This window comes from Glarea lozoyensis, assembly GCF_000409485.1.
Source record: "Glarea lozoyensis ATCC 20868 chromosome Unknown GLAREA7, whole genome shotgun sequence".
NCBI classification, from domain to species: domain Eukaryota; kingdom Fungi; phylum Ascomycota; class Leotiomycetes; order Helotiales; family Helotiaceae; genus Glarea; species Glarea lozoyensis.
The window spans coordinates 915325-930982 of record NW_007361002.1 but is presented as its reverse complement, the minus strand read 5'-3'; the positions used below and the strand labels follow the sequence as shown (position 1 = coordinate 930982).

Sequence of the window (15658 nt, the reverse complement as noted above, 5' to 3'; positions counted from 1 at the left end):
ATCCTCTCACTTCACAATCACACTTCCAAACTGAACACACAATTTCAACACGTAATCAAAGTGGTATCATATTCATCCTAACCTAACTATGCTATAGTCCCTTCCCCATCCTTCCTCTTCCCACCCTCCGTAATCACCAACACCACTAACAACCCAATACCCATCATCTCACACTTCCCCCAAAATCTTCAACTCTTTCAACCCTTACTCCTATATATGTATGAGAAAAATGGAGCAAATGCCACATAAAACAAAAGGAGCAATCAACAAATTCAACTCCCGCTTTCCATGTACAAAAAAATATGCTGTTGAGATAAGATGCCCACCATGATACATGCATTACATCCAAAAACCCGTCGAAACAGAACGGATCTGGTAGGTAGATAACCACCCATATGTCCATCAGCTAATGAACGACGATGCGATTTGGAAGTGGCTAGGCGAAGCTCATTCGAAGATATGGTAAACACATTTGGCTGGAAACCCGAATGCTGATGATTCGTCCAGGATAGAACGTATGTTCACTGTTTGATAACAACACAGTAAGATCCAACACGAGGCGACACGACGTCTATTTAGCCGTCGAGGCCCCACTACTAATGACAACTCTGGCACCTTCCTTCCCCAAAATGCCCCGCTCCTGCGGCTTAGGACTATGTCCCCTGCCTCTCTTCCTGCTTAGGAAGCCCAACATACCGTTCGGTCTATTGTCTGAATCGTTCAGTTTAGCATCTACAGGAAGAGTAGCATCCTTCTTGGCTAATTCGGTCCAGCTTCCGGTTTCGCCCAAGACTACTTGCATGCCACCTCCCATTGATTCCTTTCTCGAACCTCCAGGTCTCGTAGGCCTGCTATATGATGGTTGATATGGTGATATTGGTGGTTTTGGATTCGAGGTAGTTGAGACTGTCCGAACAGTGGGAGGTTTTGATTGCGAATGGCCGTTGGGTAGAGGAGGCGGATCCATTGGTGGTGATCCTGAGGGTGAGGGAGTTCCCGATTTTGAGTTCTGATTCCGTAACCTCGAAACAGGCTGAGTACTCGCTGAATGTGAAGCACTACCTTTGCTGCTATGAACACTGCTTTGGGTACTTGCCACCCTTCTACGGGTTCGAGGAGATTTTTGAGGAGAATCGATTGGACTCTCGCTTGTGGCGACACCTATTGTTGGGTCTTTACCTTCTGCAAATCTGCAATATCGTTAGCAAAGCCAAAAAGTAAGTATGAAATATGCTCACTTCTCAAATGCTGCTTGCGTATAATCGAATGCTGCGAATTGGTTTTCGATCAGTCTGTAGAGTTCATCCTCCCGGATTTCCTTATCGGTTGCGTCCTCTCTAAGTTGTTCCCTAGGTTTCTGCCGTCGCGCCCTCGCTTCTAAAGGTGCTTCCTCCAACAATAGTTCCTCCAAGTCGTATGTCGCATCGAAATTGGTCTTCTCTCCAGATGGGATGAAAACGGGTTCCACTTCTTTTCTTTCCAGTGCTTCAAAATCTATTGGTCTAAAAAATGGATTATCACTAAAACTCTCAAAGCTCATTGACCCCATGCGTTTGCTTGGGTCTTCTTCGAGAGCTGAGCTGATTGCGTGAAGGCATGGCATCGTTACCGGGGGATTCGTAATTGGAAAGTTTGGGTTGGCTTTGGTGATTTGGGCTGCGAGGCTAGAATGAGTGCTGCCATCAAATGGGCGCTAAAGGGGTATCGTTAGATCATGTTGATCGGCCAGATTTGAGCACTTACCTTGTTGTAGATACATTCGTAAAACAAAACACCCAGCGACCACCAGTCCGCCCCTGGCCCATAACCAGTGCCTGTATATACTTCGGGAGCAAGATATGCGAGAGTACCGGATTTGCTTGTTAATTGACGACCTGGGCTATAATCGGAGGCAACGTTCTTTGAATCGTCAGCAGAGTCCATAGAAATCAGAGGTCCAAATCCTTACAAAGTCCGCCAAATGTATATGGCCTTCGGAGTCCAGTAATACGTTATCCGGCTTCACGTCTCGATGTATGATTCCTTGGCTATGTATGTATCTGAGAGCACATCCCAATTCTGCAATCCAAAAACGAACCGCCTCTTCTGTGAAAGTCTTTCTCGAAATGTGGAATCGTAGATCGCCGCCGTTCATTAAATCGACTACGAGGTACCTGGTGGGATTATTAGCGACTCGTCATCGAATGGGTGGTGGCCAACATACATGTACTCAATGTCTTGAAAACTGTACCGCAGATTGCATATGAATTGATAGCTCAGGTGCTCCAGCATTCGTCGCTCCCTGAGTATGTTCCGTACACTTTCCGACCTCACAACTATGTTTGCCCAGGTCAGCGCTGGTACTGTAAACTTTCTGTCTAAAACGAACCTTCGTCTTTGCGTATGTATTTCAATGCAAATGTCAACCCTGTGTCCTTTCTCTCCACGATGCGAACCTTGCCGAAGGCGCCCTTTCCGACCACTCGAAGAAGGCGAAAATGGTTCAAGTTTACTATCCCACCACCACGGTTAGCCGGTGAACTCTGAAGTGCCAGATGCAGACTGGAGGCAAGATCTCGCTGCTAATGCAGTGCATTGGCTGTCAAATCTTTCCCGGACACCCCGCTTACCATCATCGTCGAAGCAGACCTGCTTCCCGCTTGAATTCCCCATCTTGTAGAGACTCTGCGACCCAGTACTTAGGCCGGTAGAATATGTCTTGAGAAGTGTTGTTGCCCACAGGCATGATCAGTACGAGAAGGCTTTCATGCACCGAATGGAGAGAATAATGGTAGTGAGAGTGAAAGGGCTCGAATGCGTCCAGGGTCGTTCGGGGTCGATGTCGTGCGCTGGTTTGTATTGATAGGGAGAATGCCTAAAGAACCGGCGACAACAAAGGCCGACAATAATCGAAGCGAAGGCGAGGATAAGTAGGTAGGTAGGTACCTATGGCAATGCAATGCAGTCGTGAGTGAATTCGTTTCGTGCCCGGCGTGGTGCAAGAAGTCGTGATAAATAAATGCTGGAGAAGATCGAAGACTGAATAATGGGTTTCCAGAATAGTTCGAAACCTCCTGGAATGTTTTAGATGGAAGAATGGAAGGGTGAAGGAATGTTTAGCGGGCTGAAAAAGAAGCTCTGGCAGGCAGGGCGGGAGCCAAAATAGGACCACTACTGTCTGGCACTGATCAATGGGAGCAAGCAAGGGCGGCGAGCATTCCTGGGCGGCTTCCGAAGGGTGTTTCCTGGTCTGAGTCTGGTGGCTCTGGTCCCTCCTCGACTCACGCTGTCGTTCTTTCTCTCAACACCACCAACACTTCAATAATGCGACCTTTGATACCGCCGTCGCCACGCCCAACGTCTTCTTCCGGATGCACGCAACTCCACGTCTCTCCGATGGGGCTCCTGGTTGGTCGTCGGGGGGCCGCTGCCTCCAGGCGATTCCTGAAATGGGCAGAGGGTGTTCGACCGGGACGAAAAGGGCTGGAAAGAGGTTGGAAAGAGCGTCAATGACTACACTACAACCACGGATGGAGTACAGAGCATGCAGCGATGCAGATTCACCCGCTGGGAATAGCACTCGGCAGCCTTATCGTCTTTGGAGAAGCGGAAGCACAAGAACACAGACGCATGAGACGAGACGGCACGATGAAGATGCTGGAACTGGAACTGGCACTGGCACTGGGCACTTGTCTTTATAAAGCGTCCACCGACACCGACACCGACACCGACACTTGGTGCCAGTGCACTGAGATTTGCTGGGTCCTTGACTCCTTGGTCCTTGACTGGAGCTGACGGTGGCCCATGTCCTTCCTCAGGAGTCAACTTCCTTTCTCTCGGTGCGTTTGACCACCGCTGCCATCATGCCAGCCAGCAAGCCAGCAAGCCCAGCCATGCCCATGCCGGTGCCATGTCTTGCCTTGCAACTCGCTGCACTCCCGGACCAGACCCCTATGGACGGCCACGTTCAGCGGAGACGCACCGAAGGGGTTAGCCAGATCTGACCCGCAGTCCACGTTGTGGGCAAAGATATACAGATTTGCGCCATACAGCATCCTGTATATTGCTGCTTATCGGCCACTTAATATGGTTATATGCTCTGGTGCTTCGTCGCATGCCGAGGACTGATCCTCGGCATCTTCTTCCCCTTACAAATCGTGGTCAGACAGACTGGAGGTCGACAAGCTCTGTTGCTGCATTTCATATTTTCCCCTCAGTCGTGCTGTTCAAGCGGCCGCCGCCCTTTTCGTGCTTCACTGCCAGGTGGTGGTTGCAATCAGCACATGTTCTGTCAGCATTCAAATTCCCGGTGGGGAGCGCTGCTGGCTCACGACAGGAGGACTTGCACAAGGCAGCGGGTTGGGCAACGTGCTGGTTGGCCAGTTTCGACCAGAGGAGCCGGTACGGGGCACTGTGCCTCTGACCTGCCGTTGTGCCATGCCACCATTCTGTGGACAGGGGCGATGGCCATGCTGTTCCCACATGGCCATCCTTCGTCGTCCCGAACGTCACCAAATCAGAGGCTAGAAGATCACAAGAATCAGAAAACGCCATCGGTTGGACTGTCGAACCTCTCTTCCTCCAGCCGGACCACCACTAAACACCTACATGCAGCCTGGAAGCGAACAACAACCTTTTGAGGAGACTTCCAGAATTCTAAATATGCGTTACCGCTTTTCGTCCGATAAAGACTCCATGTTGATGATGCTCAAGTCGATGATCCCAAGGGTTACGCTCCGTTCTTACGTGCCGTAGCGAGCGATCGCCCCTTTTCTAGCACGATATCAACGTCAAGGACAACAACAACATCACTCCATATAATGAACATACAAATAGTGAAGTTCTTGCTCTTCTAGCTTTCTGATTAAATTCATCAATGCTGCTTTTGTTTCATCATTATCTCTATTGATGGTTCATGGTTGACGGATGAGCTGTCATTATAATTGCAGATTCACGAAACAACCTGGATTTAGTAAGATTAGACCCTGTCTCAAATCTTCTCCGAATTGCGCTCAAAATCCTCTCGTCACATATCAAAATTAAATCTACGACAGTCGACATAAATGTGGTTCCAACTGAGACCTGATCTACTTGACCACCAGCAAGCCTGGTTGGTTACACGATGTCCATTGTACGACAGAAGGATTATTCTAACTTGGAACAAATCCTCCCTCGTGGTTCTGGACACTAAAAGAGACGCAATCTTACTGAGACTGATCCCATTGCCTAGAACTAGGTTAGCGGCAGCCCTACCTGCCACTTTGGTGCATATCGTACAAGAGTTGGAAGAATGGATTTAACCCGGGGAACGAGAAACCTCCGCGTACCTTCCGTTCATTCGCCTTCAGCCGCGGCAGCTGCACAACAAAGAACGATATGGCCACGTGGAAAGGGAGATCATGCAAGGGCTGAGAATCATCTTATTGATCTTAGACATGTCGGCCCAATGAGTTGGCCTGTTGGTTCCTGCATCAGACAAACAAAATTGCAGTTGTGTTCGAAAGGATCAATAGGATTGCCTTTGTTCTAGAAGAAGCTTGGGCGTCTTCTTTTGCTCGTGGATTTCGGTGCAGCTGAAATCCAAACACCAAATGGGTAAGGAGGAATAAGAGTGAAGAGGGAAAAGGAGCTTCCTGTAGCAGTCAGTCCACTTCGTAAGTTAAATTTTCACGAATAATTATCGTTCAAGCTATCACTACTAACATCACTGACCTGAGTCATATTCTGTCCTCACTCACACCGCTCCACGCATCCTCCACTTCTCCACATGCGAAACAAACCTACGAAATTGATGATCAAAGTACATTATTGACTACTGTAAAGTCTACACCTTTTGCCAGATGAGTTCTAGCCGCGCAGTTGTCCCTCCTCTACACGCCTCTCGGTACGCAGTGAAATGCACAAAGAAGCGCCAAGTTATCTTTCAATCCCCTGAACCCACTCGTACAACTTTCGGACCCTGAATCTCCAAAAAATCGGCCGATCCGAAAATCTAACTACGACTCTGCGACACGACCAAATATTGTGGTTTTCATCCAACAAGCCAAAAGTGCTACCTCCAAGGGGCTTCCCGCGAGCTGGTGTTGCTCTGCAGCTCTCACACGTGAAGGGAAAGCTAGCGTGTTTCTATTTTAAAACACCCAATTTCTTCAGATGGAAGATTTCGATATCGAGGCGCGTGTACGGCACGTCCATCCACTTACTATTTAGACGCTTGGACGAATTGTGCGACTCGCGAGTAATGACTCTGCACACAAGAATGCACTGGCTACAACCTTCGCTTATGATTGCAGTTTTAGAGATTAAGATTCTGTCTGAACTGTTGTAGAACGATTTGAATATCATCATTGGTCTGGATGCTCCGAAAAGCTTCTTGATAAGATTGTCTTGTACTTTCTTTCCAGTCACTTGGAGCTTGTCACTGGTCGATGCTTCCAACTTTGTGAACTGTGGCCAGGATTAAAACGGTAAGATTTAATGAAAGGTCTCAGAGGGCAAATCGTCATGAAAATCCGGAGTACCTGGTGGAACACTAGTACAGTATTGACTTTCTTCTACTGTAACTTGTCAGTATGGTCACAGATTGGCTTTTGGTAGTGCCCACGATGGCACGATCATCCGTGGTACCGGTTCCGCTAATTGAGATCTACACGCCCAATTGTTCGGAACTAGGAACACCTGTCCGCTCTGGAAACGAGTGGCTACAGTATCTTTTATATTACACTCAATCGGTGTATTACTGAATCATGGATTCCTAGATGGATAATTTCGAGATCCTCTTAGCGAGATGAAATCTTTCTCTAAACACTTTTCTCATGTCATTGTTTGGAGGTGGAGGGACAGTCCACTTGGGTTTGGAAATCTTTCTAGTATCTAACTGGAATCATCTATAGATTGGTCACTTTGTATAAGTACCATAAATATGATTCGCTCTTCATACCCACCCTTACCTCATAAACCGCTTTGCTTCTGTACTCCGTACGGTGGAGAGATTCTTCTGTGTCTCAAACCCTTTCTTCTAAATTATATCAATTAGAGACTTAGTCGCGGCTTAATATACCTGGAGTGAAGTTTTCTCATAGATAGCAGTGAATTATTGCGACAGGCAACAAATTCTAATACAGAACACCCTAAGATTTAGAGTTGGTGAAGTGAAAGAACAAGTAAGAAGTTGGTTGTCGATGTGAAGGTCAAGGCTTGAGACCGCTCTAGAAATCAACTTCGCTAAGCGATGACAGCCTAGAGCAGCATTCGACATGCAACAAAACTTAACCGTTGTCTAGGCCAGTTTTCGATATGCAATAAGAAGCTGGACTCGCCAGTCATCAACATGCAACAAAATACCATGGTCGCTGGCCTAGTTCAATGATCGAAGTGCAACAAACCATCACCCCTCGCTTGTGCAACGACCGATATGCAACAAAACCTTGATGCTGCCAAAGCATCGTGAGAAGCTCTCTTGATTATTCACAGTCGAAGCACCAAAAAGGGACAGGTGAGCATTCATAACATTCAATGAAATATATAGCTCAATTAAAGTCTTATAATTCTTGCCGCAATTCTAATTGTAGATAGCTCCATTACCGAGATGATGTGACAAAAACAATAATAGTAAGCCGAAAGGATGTAGCTGTCTATGTGGATAGAGTAAAATAACAATATGTTAGCTCTGAAACGAAACTTTTATAACCCGCTCTCCCTCAGGGCCAGCGTAACCCATCACTCAAGCAACACCCATAGAAACCTTCCCCTTAATGCTCCTCCACGGAGAAAAGAAAGCAATCAGCACTGCTCCTCCACTGGTAGCGATGGCAATAGCATAAGTGACTTTCAAGGCAGCCATATACGATACCAATAATCCAGGAAGCTGTTCCTCGGTGAAAGCGTCACGTAGACCAGTTGCTCCGGCTAGGATAACGCGCAGGGGATCGATACTTGGGACGTTCTTGCGTAGTTCTGAGATGAGTGTGTTGACGAATGCTGCGTTTGCGGCGGAGACGAGGAGGGCGCCGCCGATTGTTTGGATGACTGTAACGTGGTCAGTATTAGAATTATGTGAGAATGGAAATGAAGAGGTGTCTGAGGGTGGGCATGATGATTCAAGAAATCATTTTCTCAAATCAATTGACTCAATCGCATATATTGTCAATTGTTTTGAGTAAATACCGGTTTTCGATGCCACTGATCTTATCCATAGCGAGTGTCACTTACACATCAAAATTGCCGTCACAGTTGCGACGTCTTCATCTTCAGCGAGTGCTTGTCCAACCATTATCGGCGCCTGGAAGCTGATCCCAAGACCGATGCCGGCCAGAATCTGGAATCCTATCCAGTGAGATGAGGGTGAACCGATGTCTAGGGTATATAGTAACCCGCTTCCGATAGTCGTGAGAACTGCGCCTGCTATGAAGAAGGGCGTGAAGTAACCGAAGGTTGTGAGGGCACCGCCGGAAAGTACGATGAAAAGGGCTGTGGGATAGATTAGAAATAAGAAATTGGGGTTGGAAATTTTGAAGACTTACTCATGGCGATGATGAAAGGTAGGTTTCGAATTCCGCTGTCGGATGCGGAGACGCCTTGGACGGACTGAAAATATATTGCTAGAGTGGATATTAATTTATATTGGGTGTTGAAGTTGTTCGATGTTGACTTACGAAGGTAGTATAATAAGACAAAAAAAGAACCGCCGAATCTATGATCAAGTTAGAGGGGAAACTGCAAGTATGATGTCTGCTCAATAAGTGGCTTACACTCCAGTAAAAGCACAGCATACGATCATCGTTCGATCTTTCATAAGCCGCGGCAGAAACAAAGCTCGATCTTTCTGCAGATATTCGACCAAGCCAAAGGCAATGACAATTAATCCGAATCCGACAAGTAAGCCAATGACTGTCGGCGAGTTCCAGGCTTTGGCGACACCGGCGTCCTGCAATGCTAGTATGTAACAAACGACAGCCGCCATGATTAGAGCGGCACCGGGCAAATCCATTTGAAGAATCTTTTCGCGGAGAGTCGTATCGTTGGCCACGTTCGCCCTGGATTGCAGTTAGAAAAGAGAAGTTAATATGGTTGGATTGCGGTGGACGAGAAGTTTTGGTAACCTGGCAACTCTGGGTACTATTTACTCAAAGCAATTGACAAAATACGTGATTGTGCCAAATTGATTGAGTAAACAATGTATCTTGACTATAACTTATCTTGTGTACCGCGGGATTGGGTACGTACCCTTTTGGTGTTTTAAAGAAGAATAAAATGATTGCAGCAGATACTCCTCCAATTGGGAGATTGATGTAGAAACCTGCAAACCAAATTAGTACCACTAAGGAGACTGAAGTCTAGGATTACTTACACCATCTCCAAGATACCTTTGCTGTGAAGAAACCGCCTAACAGAGGGCCAACTACACTAGCAAATCCACTGAGAGTCGAATTGTCAGTCAATTAAGCGAGAAAGTATAGATTTGACTTACTATGTAGCCCCGAGAATACCATTGAACGCCGGTCTCTTCAACGGCGGCACGGAGAACGCGATGATAGTAAAGCAGCCTCCTAGAATACCGGCAGCTCCTAGTCCAGTGATCGCTCGACCAACCTGCACACAAATCAGTACACATATAAAACTAGGAATTTATTTTGAGTAGCTCACGATCAAGACAGCACTATTTGGCGAGACCCCTACAATAATCTCAGTAAACAAAACAGAGTATCAGTTGAATTAGAGAACATACCACATATCAAGCTCCCTAATTCGAAAATTGCGATACCGAGTAGGAAAACCGGTTTGAGGTCGAAGTACTTATACGCTTTACCCCAGGTCGATTGGAACGATGCTATAGTTAAGAAGAAAGCTGACGCATACCTAATAGATGTATCCGTTAGCATCGATCTATTAAGGTGACACAAAAGGGGGGGTGGCTGACCATCCAATATCCTCAAGCGAGTTGAAGTCACTGGTAATTTCTGGAATTGCAGTAGAGAGAATAGTCTAGATCGATGTGTTAATGAGCCGACCGATAATGTCTCTAATCATAAGATACATTGAATCTTACCATATCCAGTGCAGCCTGTCCAAGTCAGTTTCACCTCCCGAGCTGTGGGTGGATGTAATATCAAGCTTACCAAGAACATACTGAGTACCAACGCCACGACAGTCATAACCAGCTTCAGCTTTGTAGGATACTCCATAGTAGTAATCGTCTCATCTGGAGAATCCGATGAGGCATCGAGAATAACCTCTTCGAGTTTCTCCCTGGATTCGTTCATCTTTGATTTTGTTATTTTCGAATCGCAAAACTTGACATTTGATTACAAAGAATTGAGTGTTTTATATACGAAAGAACGAAGCGGATAACTGAACAAGTAAGTCTTAATCACGAACGAGAAGGTGTGTGGTATTTGAGTATGTGGGATGGTGAATATTACCTTGCATAAGATCGCGGCACCCTTTCGGCCGTATAACTGTATAATAAGTTTCCGAGCTGATGATTTCCGAGGTGTTACAAAATCAGTGCGCTTTTTTTTGGTCCGTATCTTTGTTGGTGCTTACAAATGTTGAAGAGAACGGGTAAGGAATTTATCTCCTATTACTCTATGAGTCTCCACCGAAGCTTTGGTTTAGTGCAGGTGCTGGAAGAGTTTGACCCAACTTGTTTCGATTGAAATTGATGCTAATTGGGCTTAAAACTGCAGGCGCGATGGGCGGCATCAGGGTTCATCGGTCTGCTAGCCAGAGTTGCATGAGCATCTTACCAAGATCTTTTGGCTAATTATGATTGTTCAGAACATAAGAGTAAATCAAAACTAGCTCGAAAATAGTATTATTACTAGAAGTTCAAGTCGTTGAGCCATGCCCAGTCATTTTCAAAATTAGGCATGGTAGCACTTGTCCAATCAATGTCAATAGAAGGTTCGTCCACGCGTGGGCTTGACAAGAAGCCTAGATCATTGCTTGATGCCATGATTGGAGGTTGATTGACCTGGCCAAAGGATCCATCATACATATTGTGTGTGAGAGAAAATTCTGGGGGCGGTCGGGGAGCAGGTTGCAAGCATTGGCTTCTAGTCTCGGTGATATGTTTACCAGGCGTTATGGTAATTGTCCCAATGTGAGGAACCACTATTCTCGCGTGAGGATCAACACATGCGCTTCCAGTTGCACAACTATTACTGTCTAGAGATAATAAAGTCTCTAGGCCTTGCACTGCCTGTGATGCAATCGGATTGTTCACCGTACCAGAAGCTTGTCGAAGAGTAGCAACTGTTAACCCTATTAGGTCTCGATCTTTGTCCCGATTTGTGAGTTGATGTGTAGCATCGCCGTAACCTAATAACCCCAGAATCAATAAAGTAGAGCATATGAAAGCTTGATAGTCAATCAATTTGACCATACTGAAAGCTGCAGATGCATCGGAGCGCATAATGTGATGAACTCTCAGTAAATTCCGACAGGCTTCAAGGCAAAAAATTCGATGTTTTTCCAGTAGTTTATCTTCGACCGAATGAATCATGAGTGGCATGTGGAGCAGAGCTAGCAACTGATGAAGCCAACACTGTGCTGAGATACTTTCAAGATATTCTGGCTGTGTGATTTTCCCGCAAGCTAAAGCAGCTGGCGCGTTCCAAAACGTATCATCAAGGTCTTTTGTAGCTGCCTCAATCTCTTTTTGAATTGCATCCGTGTGTGAAACTGAAAGTCCAAGGCCCATTTGATTTCGATCAATAACCTTTACGGATAATATGATTAACTTGTGATGTAGCAAAGACCTTGCGTTATGCTGGCTCTCAACAAATGGAATCGTACGTCCATCAGCGGCGTAGGGTAGGCCAAGGAGCAAAGACATGTACACGTCTCTAGAGCATACTGAAAGCCACCCTTGAGTACGACAATTTCTTTCCGCCTCAGTCTCACTTGGCGTGAGTCGTTCTGGACGATGGAAACCAAGTAGGTGGCTATAAGCAATGGCTCGATGGACGAGCATCCAGCAGTTTCGATGCATTCCAAGGTTCACTAACAAAGTTAGATTCGCACGTCAGATTCGAGTGCTAAGTGCTTACTGTGAATCGTAGCCGAGAGTATAGTTGCCTCAATACCAGCCCCTGTACTGGCACAGTCCGGATCATTTAGGACTAGACGGTCCACGCTTTCAAAGTAGTCCTGGAAAATTTCTCCCGGCAAACGAGGAAGTTTGCGGATGATGAACTGGTGCACTCTCGAGTCTAGATGCTGAAGGCATATGGCAATGCAAAGCATGGCAAGTCCGACGATTGAGGGGTCAGAGGATTCTAACGCCCACAGCACAAAGTCTTGCAGTGTTGAAGTGTGCAAGTCGTCGACTGATGTGAACAATCTTGGTCCAGCTCTCCTGGTCAAAGTTAGCGACGATTACAGTTTACCATTCTGGCGGAGGACAAGACAAATGCTAGTTACCTGCCCAATAACTCTTGGACTGTGGAAGTCGACTTCGAATAGAGCTTAAGAAGCTGCTATTTACTTAAAATGATTGACAGAACTGTGATAGTGTGCCAATCTAATTGACGCAACGTCAATATTTCGTCAATTGTTTTGAGGAAATATTGTCTTTTGACAGCCACTTATTTTGTCCTGAGCCAGCCACTAAATCGGGTGACATCTCGTGTCTGCCCCTCAGCTATTTACTGTTATACTTTGGGACAATTCCGTACAAACTGATATCTCAGAGTATAACAGAGATCACTTTGTACGCAATTGTCTTAATATTTAATAGTAGAAATAGTTGGAAGAGTTCCTCCAAATATAACAGTGAATGCCAGCCATACAAGGAACACCTCAAACGATGAGAGAAAATGCTTTGTATGGAATTATGGAATTATTCATATCTACATGGGTAGATTCAAGTCGAAAAATTACTATAAATATAACAGTTAATGCCCTACAAAGCGTTATCTCATATGATTGACAAGGCTTTATACGCTTTTATCTTGCAACGAACGAAGTTGAGATTATCACTTCAAGTACAAGCTAACAGCAAATGTCGTACAATCGATTGTCTCAAAATCTAACAGACAACCGTTTGTACGCAGTTTGCGCCAAAATAGAACAGGAGATGAGAACGGGTGAATTGAGTATCGAGTATCTGGTCTACCAATGAAGGAACTTACCATGTATGCCACCAGGAACATGTTGCATTCAATATCATTCCAAGAATTTCGGACGATATAAGACTACTTAGAAGCGAGTCACGAATGCGTGTACGCTTGGCTGCCGCTGGATTTGCCTCGATGTCTTTGGAGCGCTCTTGGGTCAGATCGGTACTTCGACGTCTCCACTAAACCCTGTTAGTAACCATGCGCCCACCGGACGGCAATGAACATACAATAGCGTTATCAAAGAGTGTTACAATAGGATCGATGCTTTGCGGTGAATGGTTGCCGAGGTAGGGTCGCTCTGCATCGTCGTTTAACCGGGAATCAGAAACGGCACCATCAATTGAGCTATTATTGTCACTGCGTGATGCTTCAATGATAGCTTCCAGCTTAGCAATTCGTTCTCGAAGACTATCTTTGCTCTCGGGGCCAGACTTTCCAAGCAGTTCACGCCTTTGCTCGATACAAGCCTTTCCTTTGGAGGCGCAACCGTCGCAAGTTGTGGAGTCGCGGCCGCCAAAAATGCATCGAACCTTTCTTCTGCGACATTCGTAACAACTCCGGGTTCCCTTTCTCATGGCTTTACCTAAGCGTTCGATATCTCTGGACGAGTTTGAAGCCTCCCTGCGCATTTCGGAAGTCATTGGAGATTGCATTATTGTTCACTTTGGCAACTGGCTTTGAAGATTCAGAAGGTTCGTCCGCCTTTCAGCGATTGGATAGCTTTTTGGTTAATGTGGCGTAAAGAACGGCTTGTCGGCGAATAAGAGTACCTTGTAAGGCACAGTGATCCATCCAACTCTGCCCCCTACCGGTAATCAGGGCTCAAGGAAATAAGCGAAACGATAGATATTCGTCCGAGCCATGGGAGAAGTCCTGAAGTTCAAAGCCTCAATTGTTGTGAGCTAATGATGAAAGAGATACCGGTACTTGGGGGAGTCTGATATCATCAGCAATGTTCTCGGGCCCCCGGAAACCTGATAGGCGCCTCGGCGTTAGCAGTTTGCTCAGCAAGTGCCACATCTATCTGGAATTTGCAACATGACTTCTGTGTAACAAGTGTAGGTTTGTAAGTCAGGAGCTGGTAACGGACAAAGAGTATCCCACTCTCGGGGACATTACAGCGCGATGCTCTGTACCGTGGTACTATTTGCGCTAGTGTCATCGCCTAGACTCATGTCTAGACACCAGAAGGTATTCTGAAGCCGACAAGATCTTAAGCTCTTTCGCATATAATACTCTTTCACTTCCCCCAAAGCTTTTCTAAACAATGATCACTTGCGTCCGACTTTACTAGCATCATAGAACTTCCACTACGACTTTCATTTTAGTGGTGACAAGATTAAGCACCTTCCTTTGTTTCGATTAGCCAAAGACATCCTGAAATCACTTCAACTCAGCTACTTCATCATGGGCTGGTTCACCTACTTCCTCTACTCACAATTCTTCGTCACACTACCGAAACCTACCAAAGATTTCTCAGGCGAAACAGTCATTGTGACGGGCTCGAACACAGGGCTTGGACTCGAAGCTGCACGACACCTTTCACGACTCAACGCAGCCCTAATCATTTTAGCTGTCAGAAATACCGACAAAGGGGAAGCTGCCAAAAAAGAGATTCTATCAATTACAGGACGTCCCGAGGCAAGCATTGAAGTATGGCAGCTTGACATGCAGTCATATGAGTCAATAAGAGCGTTCTGTGCCAGGGCTGAGAAGCTACCCCGACTTGACGCTGTACTTGAGAATGCCGGTATAGCGACCAAATTCTTCAAGATAGTGGAAGGATACGAGTCTGCAATCACCACGAATGTGATCGGCACCTTTCTCTTAGGTCTAGGGCTGTTACCGAAGTTGAAGGAATCAGCGGCCAAATACAACATACAACCGAGACTTTCTATTGTGGCGTCAGATCTTCACTTCATTGCAAAATTCCCTGCTCGCCATAGCGACGATATCTTCGCTGCTTTGAACGACAAGACTTCGGAACTAGGAATGGAAAGGTCAAAGTCCCTCTCTAATATTTCTTTGCTAATATATTATAACATATTTACGTTGTGTCAAACAGTTCCAATCATACTAACATATTTTCTTATAGATATGCAGTCACAAAACTCCTTCAAGTGTTCGCCGTGCGTGAAATAGGCGCTCTGCTTTCATCCAACTCCAAAGCAAACTCGCCAACTGTCATAATCAACTGTATGACACCGGGAGCCTGCAAGTCAGACTTCGATCGGGAATCCGAGGGCATCGCTAGATTATTTGGCAACTTGTTATCAGCAATCATCGCACGTACCACGGAAGCTGGCAGTAGAGCTCTTGTGCACGGAATTTCAGTTGGTGAGGAAAGCAATGGGACGTGCATGGCGAATTGCCAAATCCATGAGTATGGGACTCTTTCGCACTTTTTCAATGGAGACAGGATCATGCTAACATGCTTAGACCGGGGCCACTCGTACGAGGAGCTGAAGGGAAAGTATTACAGAAGAAGGTGTGGGATCAATTGATAATTCAATTAGAGAATATTCAACCGGGGATTTCTAAGAACATTTGAGTTA

At 46.0% G+C, this 15658-nt stretch overlaps 4 protein-coding genes across 4 annotated transcripts; 1 reads left to right on the top strand and 3 right to left on the bottom strand.

Moving 5' to 3' along the window:
* Positions 1 to 571: 571 nt before the first annotated feature.
* Positions 572 to 2652, bottom strand: GLAREA_01495 (Protein kinase-like (PK-like); the record flags this gene model as incomplete). Its single annotated transcript, XM_008088711.1, has 7 exons — positions 572 to 1190; positions 1239 to 1693; positions 1744 to 1899; positions 2078 to 2153; positions 2204 to 2315; positions 2369 to 2491; positions 2610 to 2652. 7 exons carry the CDS (start codon positions 2650 to 2652, stop codon positions 572 to 574), a joined length of 1584 nt encoding a protein of 527 aa, XP_008086902.1.
* Positions 2653 to 7702: 5050 nt separating this feature from the next.
* On the bottom strand, positions 7703 to 10241 carry GLAREA_01494 (MFS general substrate transporter; the record flags this gene model as incomplete). The annotated part of the gene is made up of 13 exons (XM_008088710.1): positions 7703 to 8007; positions 8191 to 8448; positions 8502 to 8579; positions 8634 to 8671; positions 8730 to 9014; positions 9205 to 9277; positions 9329 to 9396; positions 9449 to 9570; positions 9625 to 9653; positions 9707 to 9837; positions 9899 to 9963; positions 10028 to 10042; positions 10098 to 10241. 13 exons carry the CDS (start codon positions 10239 to 10241, stop codon positions 7703 to 7705), a joined length of 1611 nt encoding a protein of 536 aa, XP_008086901.1.
* Positions 10242 to 10801: 560 nt separating this feature from the next.
* On the bottom strand, positions 10802 to 13744 carry GLAREA_01493 (Zn2/Cys6 DNA-binding protein; the record flags this gene model as incomplete). The annotated part of the gene is made up of 4 exons (XM_008088709.1): positions 10802 to 11985; positions 12033 to 12340; positions 13116 to 13282; positions 13331 to 13744. 4 exons carry the CDS (start codon positions 13742 to 13744, stop codon positions 10802 to 10804), a joined length of 2073 nt encoding a protein of 690 aa, XP_008086900.1.
* Positions 13745 to 14510: 766 nt separating this feature from the next.
* GLAREA_01492 (NAD(P)-binding Rossmann-fold containing protein) lies at positions 14511 to 15654 on the top strand (the record flags this gene model as incomplete). Its single annotated transcript, XM_008088708.1, has 3 exons — positions 14511 to 15103; positions 15199 to 15486; positions 15543 to 15654. 3 exons carry the CDS (start codon positions 14511 to 14513, stop codon positions 15652 to 15654), a joined length of 993 nt encoding a protein of 330 aa, XP_008086899.1.
* Positions 15655 to 15658: the final 4 nt, after the last annotated feature.